At 45.4% G+C, this 14218-nt stretch overlaps 1 protein-coding gene across 4 annotated transcripts in view; it reads right to left on the bottom strand.

Moving 5' to 3' along the window:
- Nucleotides 1-10214, bottom strand: part of MITF (melanocyte inducing transcription factor) — a 110314-nt gene extending 100100 nt beyond the window's left edge. For 3 of the 4 annotated variants that reach the window (XM_054215873.1, XM_054215874.1, XM_054215875.1), the window contains exon 1: nt 9999-10213. In XM_054215873.1, the coding sequence (XP_054071848.1) occupies nt 9999-10102 (104 nt within the window). In that variant the 5' untranslated portion in view covers nt 10103-10213. Of the gene's footprint in view, nt 1-9998 lie in introns of all 4 variants that reach the window. The other variant, XM_054215872.1, reaches the window with a different exon arrangement.
- Between the last annotated feature and the right edge of the window lie 4004 nt (nt 10215-14218).

The following is a 14218-nucleotide window of genomic DNA, read 5'->3' as shown; positions in this document are numbered from 1 at the left end:
TATTGGTTTGGGCACTGCAAAGAGTGGTGGAGATGTTCAATCCCATGTTTTGAGTCACAGACAGGACTGCAACTCAAAACTTCTGTGTCCCGAGTGGATAAAGCTGGGGTAGGGGGATGTTGTACTACCTGCTCTTCCTCATCTCTGTAAGAGCAGACCTGTCTTTGTCACATCACTCCGAGAAAGGTTTAGCAACAGCTCACCTAGACCAGACAACCACATCTTCAAGGGACAGTGTTCAACACCAACACCAGCCTCTTATACCCTTCGCTGGCTGACTCAGGCAATCCTCCACTCCGCATGCTGGTTTTCACAAGCCTTCTTTGAAGCCACCTTTCCCTCATGAGTTCTGTAGGGAACTTAGACACCTACCTCATGGGTTTTTTTAATTCCACTAGGCAGCAGAACACATAAAAATGAGATGATGCAATGCTAAACCAAGGTTCCCTTATGAATATAGCCCTAGGTGCCCAACAGGATGTGACAGGTGGACAGGCAGGCGAGCCAAGCAGGAGGATGAGGTCACAAAATGAGCAGTTGCACAGTATACTACTAATCTTAAATTCCAAACTCATTATGCACAAGCCTAACAAACAAAGGAGCAGCTTAACAGATTTACAATGTGCCTTCTCCAAGGGTGGAATAATTATTTATCAGATAGCAACCTTCGTGTTACAACAGCAATAAATAAATAAATGATCCCAGCAACTCTTCTGAACTGTGCCACTAGACAGACTGACATCTGGGATGTACCTTTAGCTTGGTTGAGCTTGGGTAGAACTGTAAATATTTGGAACAAATAAAATAAAGTTTGCTAGACTGAGCAGAAACCCAAACAGAGGAGTTAATGGCATCCCAGGGGACCCACTGCAAGAGACCCACGCCTCCCTGAACTCCTTCCAGCTTCCAGTGAACAGCTCAAAAGAGTTTTTTCCCTTTGTTTTTCTGTAAGATCATCCCCTCTTGTATGTCTACACATCTCAATATCATTCTGATTTCATTCTCTCAGGTTGCAACTGTTATTTATTCAGGCTGAAGTCCACAAACATAATAATAAGGGCTTGGTTTGTTCTCTCTACCTATGTATTCCTAGTTTGGCTTTACAGCTGCATATTAACATGCAGGGACAAATCCAGAAAAAGCGTTTCCAAAGTCAGTCATATTTTACGCAAACTCTCTCCTTCTTTATTTAGATAAAACCGAAAGAATTCTGAGAGGAAATAGTAAACGTGCACAAAACATGCTCAGCCAGGCTCTCCCACTCAGATAACTCAATGATCCTTTTCCATCTCTGCGGTACTATTCCAGCTTCCTAGTTTGAAGCTCCAGGACCACAATTCCCCCTTGCCCATATTCTTCATCTCTTGCCATCTGACAGCTTCCAAAGCCTGCTCCCATCTTCTCACCCTGAAACAGTTCCCAGCTGATTTAGCTCCATCCCAAGTTTTCTAGCTGGCTGCTTCTCCTCCAGAAGGAATCACAGTAATTCCTATTTTCTCTATGTGTTTACATGTTACAACAGGATGGCTAGGAATAAGATTGGTAACGATCATTCATCACTTCTGTCTCCATTCTCTGAAGTATCAGTACCCAGTTGTTCCCACTTCTTCTCGTTACTTTTCTCCGGCCTCCACATCCCAACACCCCTGCTCTACTAGGTTTCTACAATTCATACAGCCATTTGTGTCATCACATACACGTAGATAAGAAACACTGTCTCAGCATCTCAGGGCTACAGGCAAGCTTCGACAATACAGTATCTGTTATTGGCGTGATGCTTTAAACACATTAAACTTGTCAAGCTTCCAGCACCTAAATATCTCAAAGCTGATCAACATCTTTCCAGGTAACTAAAACACTAATTTCCACCATGTAAAGTCTGTTTCTTGCAGAATTCATCATAACTAAATCCTTTAATGTAACAGTTGGCCAAACCAGGCATGTAACCCTCGCACACAAAGGAAGCTTGCCAAGGAACAGATACAAACCTTCTTCCTACTCCCTGCAGTTTCACAGGTCTCTTCACAAGCAGTCTCACAAGATGGTCTCAGAAGATCAGACACCCCAGCATGCTCCACCCAGCCACTCCAGCCTAAGCAGCAGGTTCAGCGGGGCTTATGCCCATTTTGTGTCAAAAGAACAGCACAAACAGAGGCAAAACGTACCTGTGAAACTAGATCACCGTTTTTTGTGGAGCGTTTAAGGATGAATCCAGTTCTTCCAAGAGATGGGAACTGCCACATCATCTCAGATGTGACTGTTTCCCTTAGCAGAAATGTCCCTATGATATACCAACAGCAGGACTGATCTCCAGCCACCTGACACCGTACCTGTGGTATTCTAGAATAAGAGAAAAAGGGTCTGAAAGAGAGGTATTTGTTTGTTCTTGATGCTCATTTCGCCAAGCAATACAGAATTCATAAACTCCACATCTGCAAATGTATGTCTGCCTACATCATAAAGGAATAATCTTCATGGGAACTGATTAAAAAAAAAAAACAACTTGTTTACTGTTAGAGGCTGTTAATTACAACATTAAAATACTAGCCCGAACCCTACATTAAACTTGCATTCTGTTTTACATAGCAGTATATGTAACAATCATCACAGCAAGCAGCTCTGTTGGCTCATGCTGGAAGAAGTAATTATATATCACAGCAACACATTTTTGCCCTTCAACCTGCCAGTCCAGTCCACGCAGCAGCTGTGAGCAGCAGGTCAGGGCGGGGGGAGCCTGCAGACGGTTTCTACATAATCACTTACCACTGAAGAAGAAAAAAAAAAAAAGCTATAAACCACCAGACCCTGGCTTGCATGCTTGGCAGAAAGCTGCTAACACAAACATTACAGCAGCCCTTACAGCAGAGATGTTACCAGAAAAAATGAGCTTGATCCAAAGGCATTATTAGTGGTTAAAGTATTAGCTAGCAGTTGTATTGCAAGACTTCCGTATTAATTTTCACAATTTTTGTACTTGTACCTGTGGTACCCACACCACCCTCTTTCACTTGGACACTCCTACATCCTCTTTGAAACATGTATTTGCAGGTGAAGCCCACAGACACTGATGACCAGGGCTTATGCAGGCCGCAAGCTGAAATTCTGACCAAAGATACTGGGACAGACCCCTTTCCAAAGGCATGCCAAAATTGCTAGTGCATATCCACAGCAAGCAGACCCTTGGCGTGTCCAACACAGGAAAACACACATAATTTCTACCTCGATGGGCTGGAGCACAGGTGATCTGTCTCAGACCGTATTACAATCTTTGGTTCCAGTGAACCTAAATATTTCAATCTTGACACTCAAAGCAGCATCAGCTTTTTTTTTTTTTTTTTTTTACAGCTGTTGCAGATAAAGTAGTAGCATTGTCATATTATGAATATGCAACAATATTCCTTTTCCTGTGCTGTTTTTCCCCAGTATGAAATGAAGTGTAAAACTACATGCAAGCCAATAATTGTCCTGTTACTGTTTAGCTGCTGGGATTATAAAAAAAATAATAATAATCACAGTTCTAGTAAAATATGATAGTGATGCAACAGTTAACTGTCCAGCAAAATCTGCCATACCATACTGCTTAATCACATTGCCTTTGTTCCAGAAAAAACTATATTAAAAGACCGTGAATTTTACCAAACAAAAATGTTACAAACCAACATGTTTCAAAAACTTCTTGAATCCAAAATAGAACGAGACAGACAATAATGGCCAAGAGCCTGATCAGCTTAATGGATGTTGAACTCTCATTATGTTCTTGACACTAAAACAGCAGATCATTCTCAGAAGACAATTAACAGCCAACAGGCAATTTCAATTTTTAGCAGAAAAGTAAACAGAAAGTTACTCCTTCCGTTTCATTTTCAAAGTCTTAAAAGCACGTTGCTTTGGAAAGCAAACCCAGAAATAGGAGGACAGCATAGTAAGTGTTGGAACAGGTTTCTCCTGTATCCTCATTTTTAACCAGCTATACAGACTTCTTCCCATTAAACTTTTAATCACAGAATATGGCAAGAGGCTACATTTGGTTATAAAATAACACATCTGCAAGTCTCTTCTGCTCTTGTTTCCCAGTCTTCTAGATCCTGACCAAACCATACAGCAGGAATTAGTCATGCTGCCTACCACCGTGCTGGAATGGGCCTCCGATACATCACCCTAAGTGCCAAATAAAAACATACATAGGGCAGAATAAGCTCTGCAATGACTTGTTAATGACAACTGGTAGGTTCACAGCAGCCCAAATAATTCTGGTCCAGAGGTTTGTGAAATTCCCTCCACCACAAGCAAGGAAACAAGCAGCACCAGGGGCACCATCAGCAGGGCTGCATCGGTTTATTTTCAGCCACTTAAAAAGCAGAATACACTGATTCAAATTATCACCTGGGTTCTGTAAATTGATAGCAGCCAGCTAGAGAAGCTTCCTGCTCTCCAGAAAGGTACAGATTTATTTCATGCAGAGTGCATATGTACTTAGACACGACCAATACAACCAGCAGTCCGATAAATAAAAAGAAAATAGGTGCACAGTCAGCGCAGTCAGCTCAGCCTCAAAATATCTGTGCACTCTCTGACCGGCTTGGCAGCTAAACAAAATCCTCCCGAGGAAAGCAGGCGAGGCAAGCAAAAAGGTGACGTTCAATAGTTCGTATCAAAGCAAATGCTGAACTGAATTTCATGGGCTATTTCTGTTTCCTTGCTAAATAGCAAAGGCCTACTGCAAATAACACAGAGAGAGTTTCACAGAAGAGAAAAGGTCAACCAGGATCTCTCACCATGGAAAATGCTCTGCTACAGACAGGGAGCAGCACCGGCTCCCGGTATAAGGAAATACAAAGACATACCGCTTATTGTATCCACATGTTTATACAATAGACACTCCAATTGCAGCCTTTCCTTTTAAGACTGTTTTCAAAAATAAAAGAGTACAAAAAGATGTGGCGAGGGTTTCCTTCCCAGTGAAGCGAATTTGAGGTGCAGAATAAACATGGGATTATTGACTCACTCACAAAAATGTTACCGGAGAGATTTCAAAGAGAAGTACTTTTGGCTTAGCTTTACTCCCACTGATGTCGGTTAAGACTTTTACCATTTACTTCAGTCAGTGCTAGCCTACGTATCACTTTAAACTCGGCTATTATTACCTTTTAGTTTAAAAAATGTAATGTTCCTCTGTAACAGACGGAAAAATATTTCAGGAACTTTTTAAATCTGTTCCTCCAAGATACATTTTTTTTTTTTTTTAAACACACTGAGACGTGGTTCCTGGATGCAAGCACATGTGACCTGTTCTAAATAAAGGATATTTTCCACTTCTTGCACAACTGGAACAGATATAAGCAGTAGCTTGAACAAACTGCATTGCAGAACCCAACCAGAATATAAAACACTTGAATAAGATCCATAAATAGCAGTAATATGAAAAGACTACCTCCAATAAGGCACAAACTCAATGTTGAGAAGCCTAACATAATCAAGTTCAAATTTAATCATGCTGCAAAGTTCATTTACAAAATTAAATTTGATCATCTCCAGACTACGGCACTTTGGAAAAGTCCTCTTTGGCTCCAGAGTAAATACAGTTTAAAAATGTGTGCCTCTTTGGTGAAATTAATATTTCCTCAACAAACACTGTGTATTAAAAGGAAAAGTTCTTACTAAGTCAAAACTTTAAAGTTTAGCACAGCAAGAGAAGAAAGAAAAAAGGAGGAGTGTTTTACAGAGGACCCTAACTGGATAGAGACTAGTTGATATAAATAAAATATTGCAAGTTTACATTTAAAAAAAAAAAAAAAAGGCATTTGGACACCTGGAACGATGAGACTTCTATAAAACCATCACTGCTTTAGTAATGACAAACTACATCTCAACGTTGTTGCTCATAAAGTAAGAATAAGCTCCCTAAAAAATTACTGTGCAACTTAATAGCATTTCCTAATATTTTTTTTTCCACTAAAAATACTTTAGTAACCGGATCATTCAGGTGCTTTCTGACCAGTCCAAAAATAAATAAGCTGGGAAAGGGCAACAGAAAATAGCACAAATAGCAGTAATTTACCTGCAGGTACATGGTTTTATTAAGAGCAAGGCAGTAAATTACAACAACTGTCAATAATTTCCTGGCACTTGCTAGGTCACACATACCATCCAAACGGACACACGTTACAGAGAACCAAAAAACAGAGAAAAGCAATTGAATATAGATTTTTTTTTTTTTTTGCTGCATTTGGCACATCTGGGTTAGTTCTGCAAAGGCAGACTGTAAAGTCCTTACTTCCAGATACCAGTCTGATATCCAAAACATCGCTTTAATAAGTCAAATGATTTACAGAACCCATATTAGCTGTAGGACAGATGTAACTTAAGCCTACAGCACCTTGATGACTGCATGCAGACACATCAGGATCTGTGTTTACTTTTGGTAATAACTGATTATTTTCTTCAACTGATTGCCTGAAAATAAAACTCCATCAATTTCACTGTGCACTGCTTCTACCAGAAGAGAAACCTTATTTACTTGTTCATTACACAAACACATACATATTTAAGTACATATACTTCTAAAATAAAACTATTATCTTTTGGGAATATGGCAGGAGAGGAATAAAGTATGAATGTGAGGGGGAAAAAAGAAAAAATAAATCCCATCATCTTACTGGCTAATCACACAGCCCAGTTTCCTCCCACGGTGAAAAGTGACTCTAGAGAAACCAAAGCAACTGAAACATCTCAGTTTTCAAAGACATTCAACCACAGCAAATTCCAGAGAACCCTTAAATGTATCTAGCACTTAGCACAAGAAGCTAACTTCTCATGAGTCTGAGGGGTTTAGGAAATACAGTTGGGACTGACATATTTCAACCCCATGTATTCTCTCCACCCCCGGTGATTAAAGCTTTTTGCTGGGCTTACATTTTTCCTTGGCCTCTAGCATTCAGCTGTGGCTTGGCCTAAGTTAGTACAGTATTTACTGCAAAAAGCTTTTATTATTGGACCCCTTGCGGCTTTGGATTGCAGGCTTGAATTATGAAATATGGATGGAGTAACTGCAAGCACACATTGAAGAGGAGAAATCTTTTAATTGGATGTCATATATTGGAAAACAAGCAACCTGGGAGGAAGCAAATAGGAGAGTTTTACTGCATGAAAGACCACAATATCGGCAGGGATGAGTTAAACTGGGCAACAAAAAAATTTTCTTCTTGGTTCAGAGGACTGGCATTTTCACATACTGCTGAGCTTGATGGCTTTTTCTAAGTACTCAAAAAATTCAGCTGCTATGAGTAAGCCAAGGATGCTTCTCACCTCTTTATGGTTAGAAAAGATCAGAGAAAGCCCTGAATGTTGCTAGGAAATCAGCAGTTCTCACCAGGGAAAAGAGAACATTGCTATTTAGACTCATCTCCTAACATCAGTTATTGCCTCTGGTTTGCCTGCTCCCCGGAGCAATGCTCGGGAGAAGATGGTAAGAAAACAATTCCCATGGCCACAGTCCCATCGCTACACCACACTGACCTGGTGCTACTCCACTGGCTGCTGCGCAATTACTCCTGATTTACATCCACAAGAGAAAGCAGCACAGTGATGTCAGATACCCTTGATGATCATCAGTCAGACTGGTTTCAGGCCTGAGCAAAGCTGAAGGACTACAGAAGTCCTCTTAGATTATGATCTGCACATCATGAAGCAAACAGGTTTGTGAGCAACTTTTGCCTCCTGTTATCATCAAGTTTTATCAACCTGGCTCCAGGGACAGGTTTATACGGACCTGGCAGGGGCCCCTGGCTCCTTTATGTCTTCGTCTCCCACAAGACCAGGAAGACAACTGAGACTCTACCTCGAGGTAAGAGCTGTACGTGAGCTCGGCAGACTCCACACTGAGGTTAGCACGACAGTTCGCTATCTGCCAAAAAAACCATGGGTTGTTATTCCACCCTCGGGCCTCCCTCTTCTTATATGCATGGGTACGTGTGGAGGGACAGGGAGGCAGACCGGGTCAAGCTGGTCACTTCCCCTACCCAACAAGCCCTCCTGGAAACATCAGGTGTTGGCCTGAGGCATGACCAGAATGTCTGTATAACTCGCATGGGGGTCCCTTTAAACCCAAAGGGTGGGCAGTGCTGGCTCTGCAGGAGTACCAGGTAAGAATGTACTGGAGCAATTCAGTCTAGGGAGGTTTGAAGTGACAACGTTTAGCAGACGGCCAGATACTCCAGTGCTTCATTACGGAGTATCCTTATGCACTTCCTCCTGAGAAAAGTGAACAACGCAGGGATGCATTCATGTCCCAAAGCATCAAGTCACAGGAATTAAAAGCAGTTGGAACATCTGTGCAAGGTCAAATGCAGACCTACTATCTAAGCTCCAATCCAGACCTGCTATCTATGCTCCATGCCTACACCATCTGAAGGCACAGAAAAGCTGCTGACTACAAAGTGGACAACCGTAACAAGACAACTCCTGCACACCAGTTAGAACCCACAGCTGGTGCAAACAGGGCTATTTGGCAACATTGTGGTTGTCGTGATCTACCCTGCGATTGCTGCATTCCACTGGCGACGTGGGCACTGAAGCCAAAGCCTTGTGGGTCTCCCAGCTGCCTCCATCACAGCTGGAACCCACCCTCTTTGCACTGTCCTTTCTCTGCACCTTAGCCTGGCCCCCAGCTAATTACCTGGGTAATGGCAACTTCCCTGCTCAACCTTGGAGGGCAGAGGAGTTCTGGCAGCTTGGCTGGTCTGTCAGGCTGCGAAAGGCTGCACATCACCACCACACGCACCATTTCTCAGCAATACCAAAGGCTCAGTGTGAGACAGGGCTGCCATGAAGATAGGCTGGAGGAGGTGGCCCCAGGTTTGCCAGCCCGTGCAACAGTGACAGAATTTTTAACATCTTTTACTACAAGACCTTCAATGTTTCTTAAACATTCAGAGCATGATCACAAATACGTTTGTTTACTTTGAAATCTGTCTGACAGGCAGTACAACCTAAGCGCATTCTAACGTGCTTCTTTTTTATTTAAATATTTACCTTCCCATTCACTTTTCAAACACATGCACAGACCTACAAAGCGCATTGTTCAAAACTAAAACCCATGAACAGACTAACAACAGACCTGATTACAAATAAGATACACTCGCAGCAATGACCTTATATTCGACCGAGTACAGCTGAGGAGAGGGTTGTGATGAAATGGAGGGTTCTTTTACCGCCGGAGAACTTTGAATGAAAGAGCAGAGGAGGGAGCAGCACGCCACTGCTGACAAGGAAGATGCTCAAGGAGCAGGAGAGCTTCCTTCCTCCAGCGCTAGGACAGAAAGCGGGTACCCAACACCCCGCAAGAGACAGAAACACACACCGCCTTATTTCCCTCCACAGACCATATCTAGGCGACACAGCCGCTTCAGATAAGAATAAAGAGTATATATCTCGGGGGGGGGGGGGGGATGTGGAAAAAAACACTTTAGGAAGAAAGTGACGTACCTAGGCAAAAGTTTCCAGTCCCCAAGCAACTGCAAGTAACAAACCTGCTCTCAAAGTCAGGAAAAAAAAAAAAAAAGCCACCAGAACAACCTTACACGCCACAAGACCTTGCAACACCTTTGCGCGGACACCCCCGGGTGCCACCGCACCTGACGGGGGGGAACGGGGACGGTCACGGGCGGCGGCGGCGCCCACCGGGGGCAGGTCCCGCCGGTGCCTTGTCCCCGTCCCCTCCCCTCCCCACAGGAACCCAGGGGCGGCGGGGGCCGCCCCGGCATGACAGCGAGAGGCCCCCGCAGGGCCAACAATGCCCTTTACATAAGGCCGGCCCGCCCTCCCGCCCGACAACGCCGCTATTATGGCAGGCAGCGCTAAATGGCCGCCCCGCTGCGCAGGATGCCTCCCCTCAGCGCGGCCGGCCGGGGGTGGCGGGCACGACACACAGGGGACATTTTAGCCTTGACACACGGCCTGACTCAGCGCGGGGGCACCGCGTCCTCCTCCGCCCGTCCCACCTGCTCTTGAGGGGCTGGCTCTTCAGCTCGTAGTAGGTCTTGGGCTCCTCGTGGAACTCCTCGCCCACCTCGAAGTCCGGCACGATCCCCGACTCCGCCTGCATCGTCGCCGCCGCTGTGAGAGGGAGAGACGGGAGGTGACCGCCGCGCCGCGCTGAGCCGAGCCCGGCCGAGCCCAGCCCCGCCGCGCCGCCCGCTCCCTCGCACACGCAGCGCCGCCACCCGCCCCGCCTGGGACTTGTAGTCCGCCCCGGGGCCGGCCCGCCCGCCTCCGCCCGCCTCCGCCCGCCGCGCACTACAACTCCCGCCGGGCCGCGCCGGGCCCGCCGCTGTCAGCCGGGGGCGGGGGCACTGCGCCGGGCCCAGCCGAGCCCTGCCCGACACCTGCCGCCCCCTCCCTGCCCTCGGCCCGGGAGGGTGTGACGTCACACCGCTCTGACGTCATGCAAGGTGACGCGCGTGACGTCACGCCTGCCCGCAGCGGGAGACGGTTGCTCCGAGCGCAGACAGCGGCGGGTTTCCCTGGGGGACCCTGCCGGCCCCGGCTTGGGGAGATGCAAAGGTGCCCTGGTTTGAGCGACACAGCGCTAATTTCTCTTATAATGCTCGGGAAAACTGCACTTTTAGAAGACTAGTGTCTGAATTCATGAACGTACTGACTTTATAGCCAGCGATGGGGTGCGGGATTCAAGGTCTGGGTGTTTCCCAGCTCACCAGGTGCAGGGATGAGGAGGAGCCGGACCCGGGCGCTTGACCCAAGCTGCCAACAGCGTTATTTCATACCATGAACGGCACGTTCACTATAAATTAGAAAGTTTGCTGTGTAGTGCTTGCTCCCCCTTGATGGCAGTGATCCAGAGAAACTCCTTGCCCCGGTGCTGGAGCCCTGAGTCCGTCCCTTCCTCCCGAAGCCGCAGCGCTCACGGTGTCCCACGCTTGCTGTCCCCTGTGCTTCCTGCCCCACAGCTTCCTGTGATGGAATGGACAGGGCATAATCCTTGTATATTTTATATTGGTATCAAGATCAATACTGATTCTTTAGTATTATTGTTAATTATTTAGTCTTATCCTATTAAATCTATATTTCAACCCTTGTGTTTCCTTGTTTTTCCCTGATTCCCCTTCCTGGGTGGAGAGGGGTCATCAGGTGATAGAATAATTGTCTAAATGACAATCAATTGTTATGGGTTTCTCAAACCATAACAAAAGGCAAAGGGGGTTTTATCACACCCTGGAAAATGTCCGTGAAAGGGTCTGGTCAAACATAGTGTCGGGTGTCCAGCAGCACAGCAGCATTCCTGGCACCTCCAGGCTCGGGGATTGGCCTTGTGAGGATTCGGATAGAGATGGAGGCGGGGGGTACATTAGGCAGAGGAGGATGCGAAGTGTTTGAGTGCCAACGACAAAGATGTAGAGGTGACAGAGAAGAGGACATTGATGGTAATTTATTTTGCTGCGTACAGAAGTGATGGGCATTCGCATCCCGGGACTGTTGGCACTTTCAGAGTTCTCAGCATGAGAATTTATATCTCTAAGAGGCTTCCTTCAGACTTTTTGTGGCTTTATAAATAGGAAAAAGCTCATAAACATTGTGAAGAAAGGTGCAATAAAATCAAACATTTGAGAGCCAGCTGCGTTTCCATTATTTGCAGCAGCAAATGTTTAATGCTGCCTTGTTTTCCAGATTGGCTCCTGCAGGATTGGGAAACTAAGAGCCGATAATCTTGAAACACAGGGTTAAGTCTCTGCCACGCTCCATCGTACCCGCAGCAGGTGCCGGGTTCCCAAGGGAACAGAAGCAGGAGGGATGGGATGGGATGGGATGGGATGGGATGGGATGGGATGGGATGGTGGGCGAGGAGATCTCAGCACAGGGGGATTCCGTGGTGTCAGGGAGCAGACATGTCCTGTGCCTGCCTGGCTCCTGTGAGTGAGGGGGTTGGTCCCTCCTCAGTTTCAAAGACCCTGGGGGTGGAGTCCCGTTATGGACTTGGTAAATGGTCCTGTTTGGCCTTGCTTGTTTTCTTCAGATTGGGGTTTTGGTGCCACAGGGAGCTGGATTTTGGGAGCTGTGCTCACGAGGGACTGTCTGTCAGCACTGATCATCAGGACGCTCCCCTTCATAATCCATAGGGTGAGAAATCTTCCTCAGCTCTGTCCTACCTCCTTACCTGCTTTGATGTTACTGGAAGGGACCTTCCAGTTCAGAAATGCCATAGGAAATGTCATTCATGGCATTTCCCCAGAGCTTTAACCTCACTAAATGAAGTCACAGCACAACTCAAAGTCCCGGGACACTTGAGGATACTGTTGGTAACCGATGCCAAATAATTCTGGTGCCATCACACTGCTCGCAGCTAAAATCACACCACTCCTGTTGTATCAGTGCGGCACCACTAACTCCAGCTGACAAGATAAGCCAGAAAAGAGGTTTTTCCACATGTCCTTTTTCTTGGTCACAGCTGCCAGAGCTGGTCGGTGCCGCGCCAGGGACTGCTCGCACCCAGGACTCATTTCAGGCGATGTGAGATTTGAGAAAATAAAATCAAGCAAGATTTTAGCTCGGTTTAGAAATTTAGGTCCCAGATTATTATCTAGCTGCCAAACTCCAAGCAATGACTTAATAGCAAGAGTAATTACTTTAATGAATCAGATACAACAAATTGGATAAGGCCCCGAAGAATGTTCTTTTGAGCCCACATTGGCAGATGGCTGGGATAGCTCGACAGAGGAGTAGGCTTGCTAACAGTGCTTTGGGCAAAAAAAAAAGCAACCAACAAACAAACAATTAAAAACAGCTTAGAGAAAAACCCCACTGCTAAGCTACATTTGCATCCTGAGCCTGGGTGGGTTAGGGGGTGTTTCTGGTGAACTGCGTTTGCACGAGCGAGGAAATAGTGCCCGATTTGGTGCAAGGGGGTAAGCAGCAGGACTCATCTCTCTGTAATGCCTTTGCTTCCGTTTCTCCAGGTGTAAAAATGTGATATTCTCCACTGCTGTTCAAAACGTACAGCTTGTGAGCTTTCAGCTCTGTTTTAATTATAGCGCTAGTTCTCAAGAGCTGAGATCTGGTATGCAAATGCACGTCCTAGGCAAATGCTGCTTCACTTGAGATACCGCAGCTTCAGTAGGGCCGGTGCGTACAGCTCACGGGGAGAGAGAAAGCTGCTTTTCTTCTCATCAGACCATGAAGCTTTTATTTCTGTCTTTCATCCCTCCTCCGCGCAATGCAAAGTTTGGTTTTGGTGCTCAAATGGGGGCAATTTCTCGTTGCACCTGGGCTAATTGGGACCTGCAAACTGTTTTGCTGACTCATACAAAGCTTTCTCTATTCATAATAGGTGTCATTTGTGCTTATAATTTTTTTTTTTTTTTAGAGTTTATCTTTCAGGGTGAAGGAACAATACTTCCCCTGTGCCCAAGCAGGATACTAATACGTAAGCATGCCCCAAAACAAACATGATGCTTAAAGGTGAATCCTATTATACCAATATCACAGTTTGATTGCCATAAAGAAAATTAAATTAAACCCAAAATGCAGAATAGGTGAAATTAGAGATGAAGTGACTACTGCGGTCATGCAGGATTTTGATTTCTGTATTCCATATAGCTAGATTTCTGTATAGCTCTGTTGAGTATTTTCCAGTCTTGGCTGTCAAACCGCTTTAGGGAGGAGAGCAAGAACGATTATCCCATTTAGCAAAGTGAAAAACAAGACACAGAAAGGCCATTTGTCAGACATCAAATCGGTGACAGAACGTGAACTTTAATCTAGTGTTTGCATTGATGGGCATAACCCTCCTGCGACTCTCACCAGGTAGGATTTCTCTAGCACTGTCACTCCGCCATGGGCGATGGCCTGTGAGCAAGTCCCAAACACGCTCTAGGGGGTAAAGTCAGGTTTCACTGCGGGTACAGCCACAAAATCAGATTTAGGGATCACCGGGAACACACAGCTTGGTTTTCTATTGCCTGAAACTGGCCTTGCTTTCAAGAATCGTTTAATGCAAATTATAACCAGAATAAAGCAAACAACTGCATCTATACCGATAACTACATGTTAGTTTGTTCCCTTGAAGATAATATTCCATTTACCGACTTGTTTTTTGTTGTTGTTCTCCTTTTTTTCCAAACAGAATGAAATTTTCATGCCTTGTTAACTGCTTCCTAGAGACGCAGATTAACATCTAGTGATATCGGCAGTCTTAATCCCTATATGA

Source organism: Rissa tridactyla, chromosome 10 (assembly GCF_028500815.1).
Source record: "Rissa tridactyla isolate bRisTri1 chromosome 10, bRisTri1.patW.cur.20221130, whole genome shotgun sequence".
Taxonomy (NCBI): Eukaryota; Metazoa; Chordata; class Aves; order Charadriiformes; family Laridae; genus Rissa; species Rissa tridactyla.
Note: the sequence above shows the minus strand (reverse complement) of the source record. Positions and strands in the feature narration are given on the sequence as shown.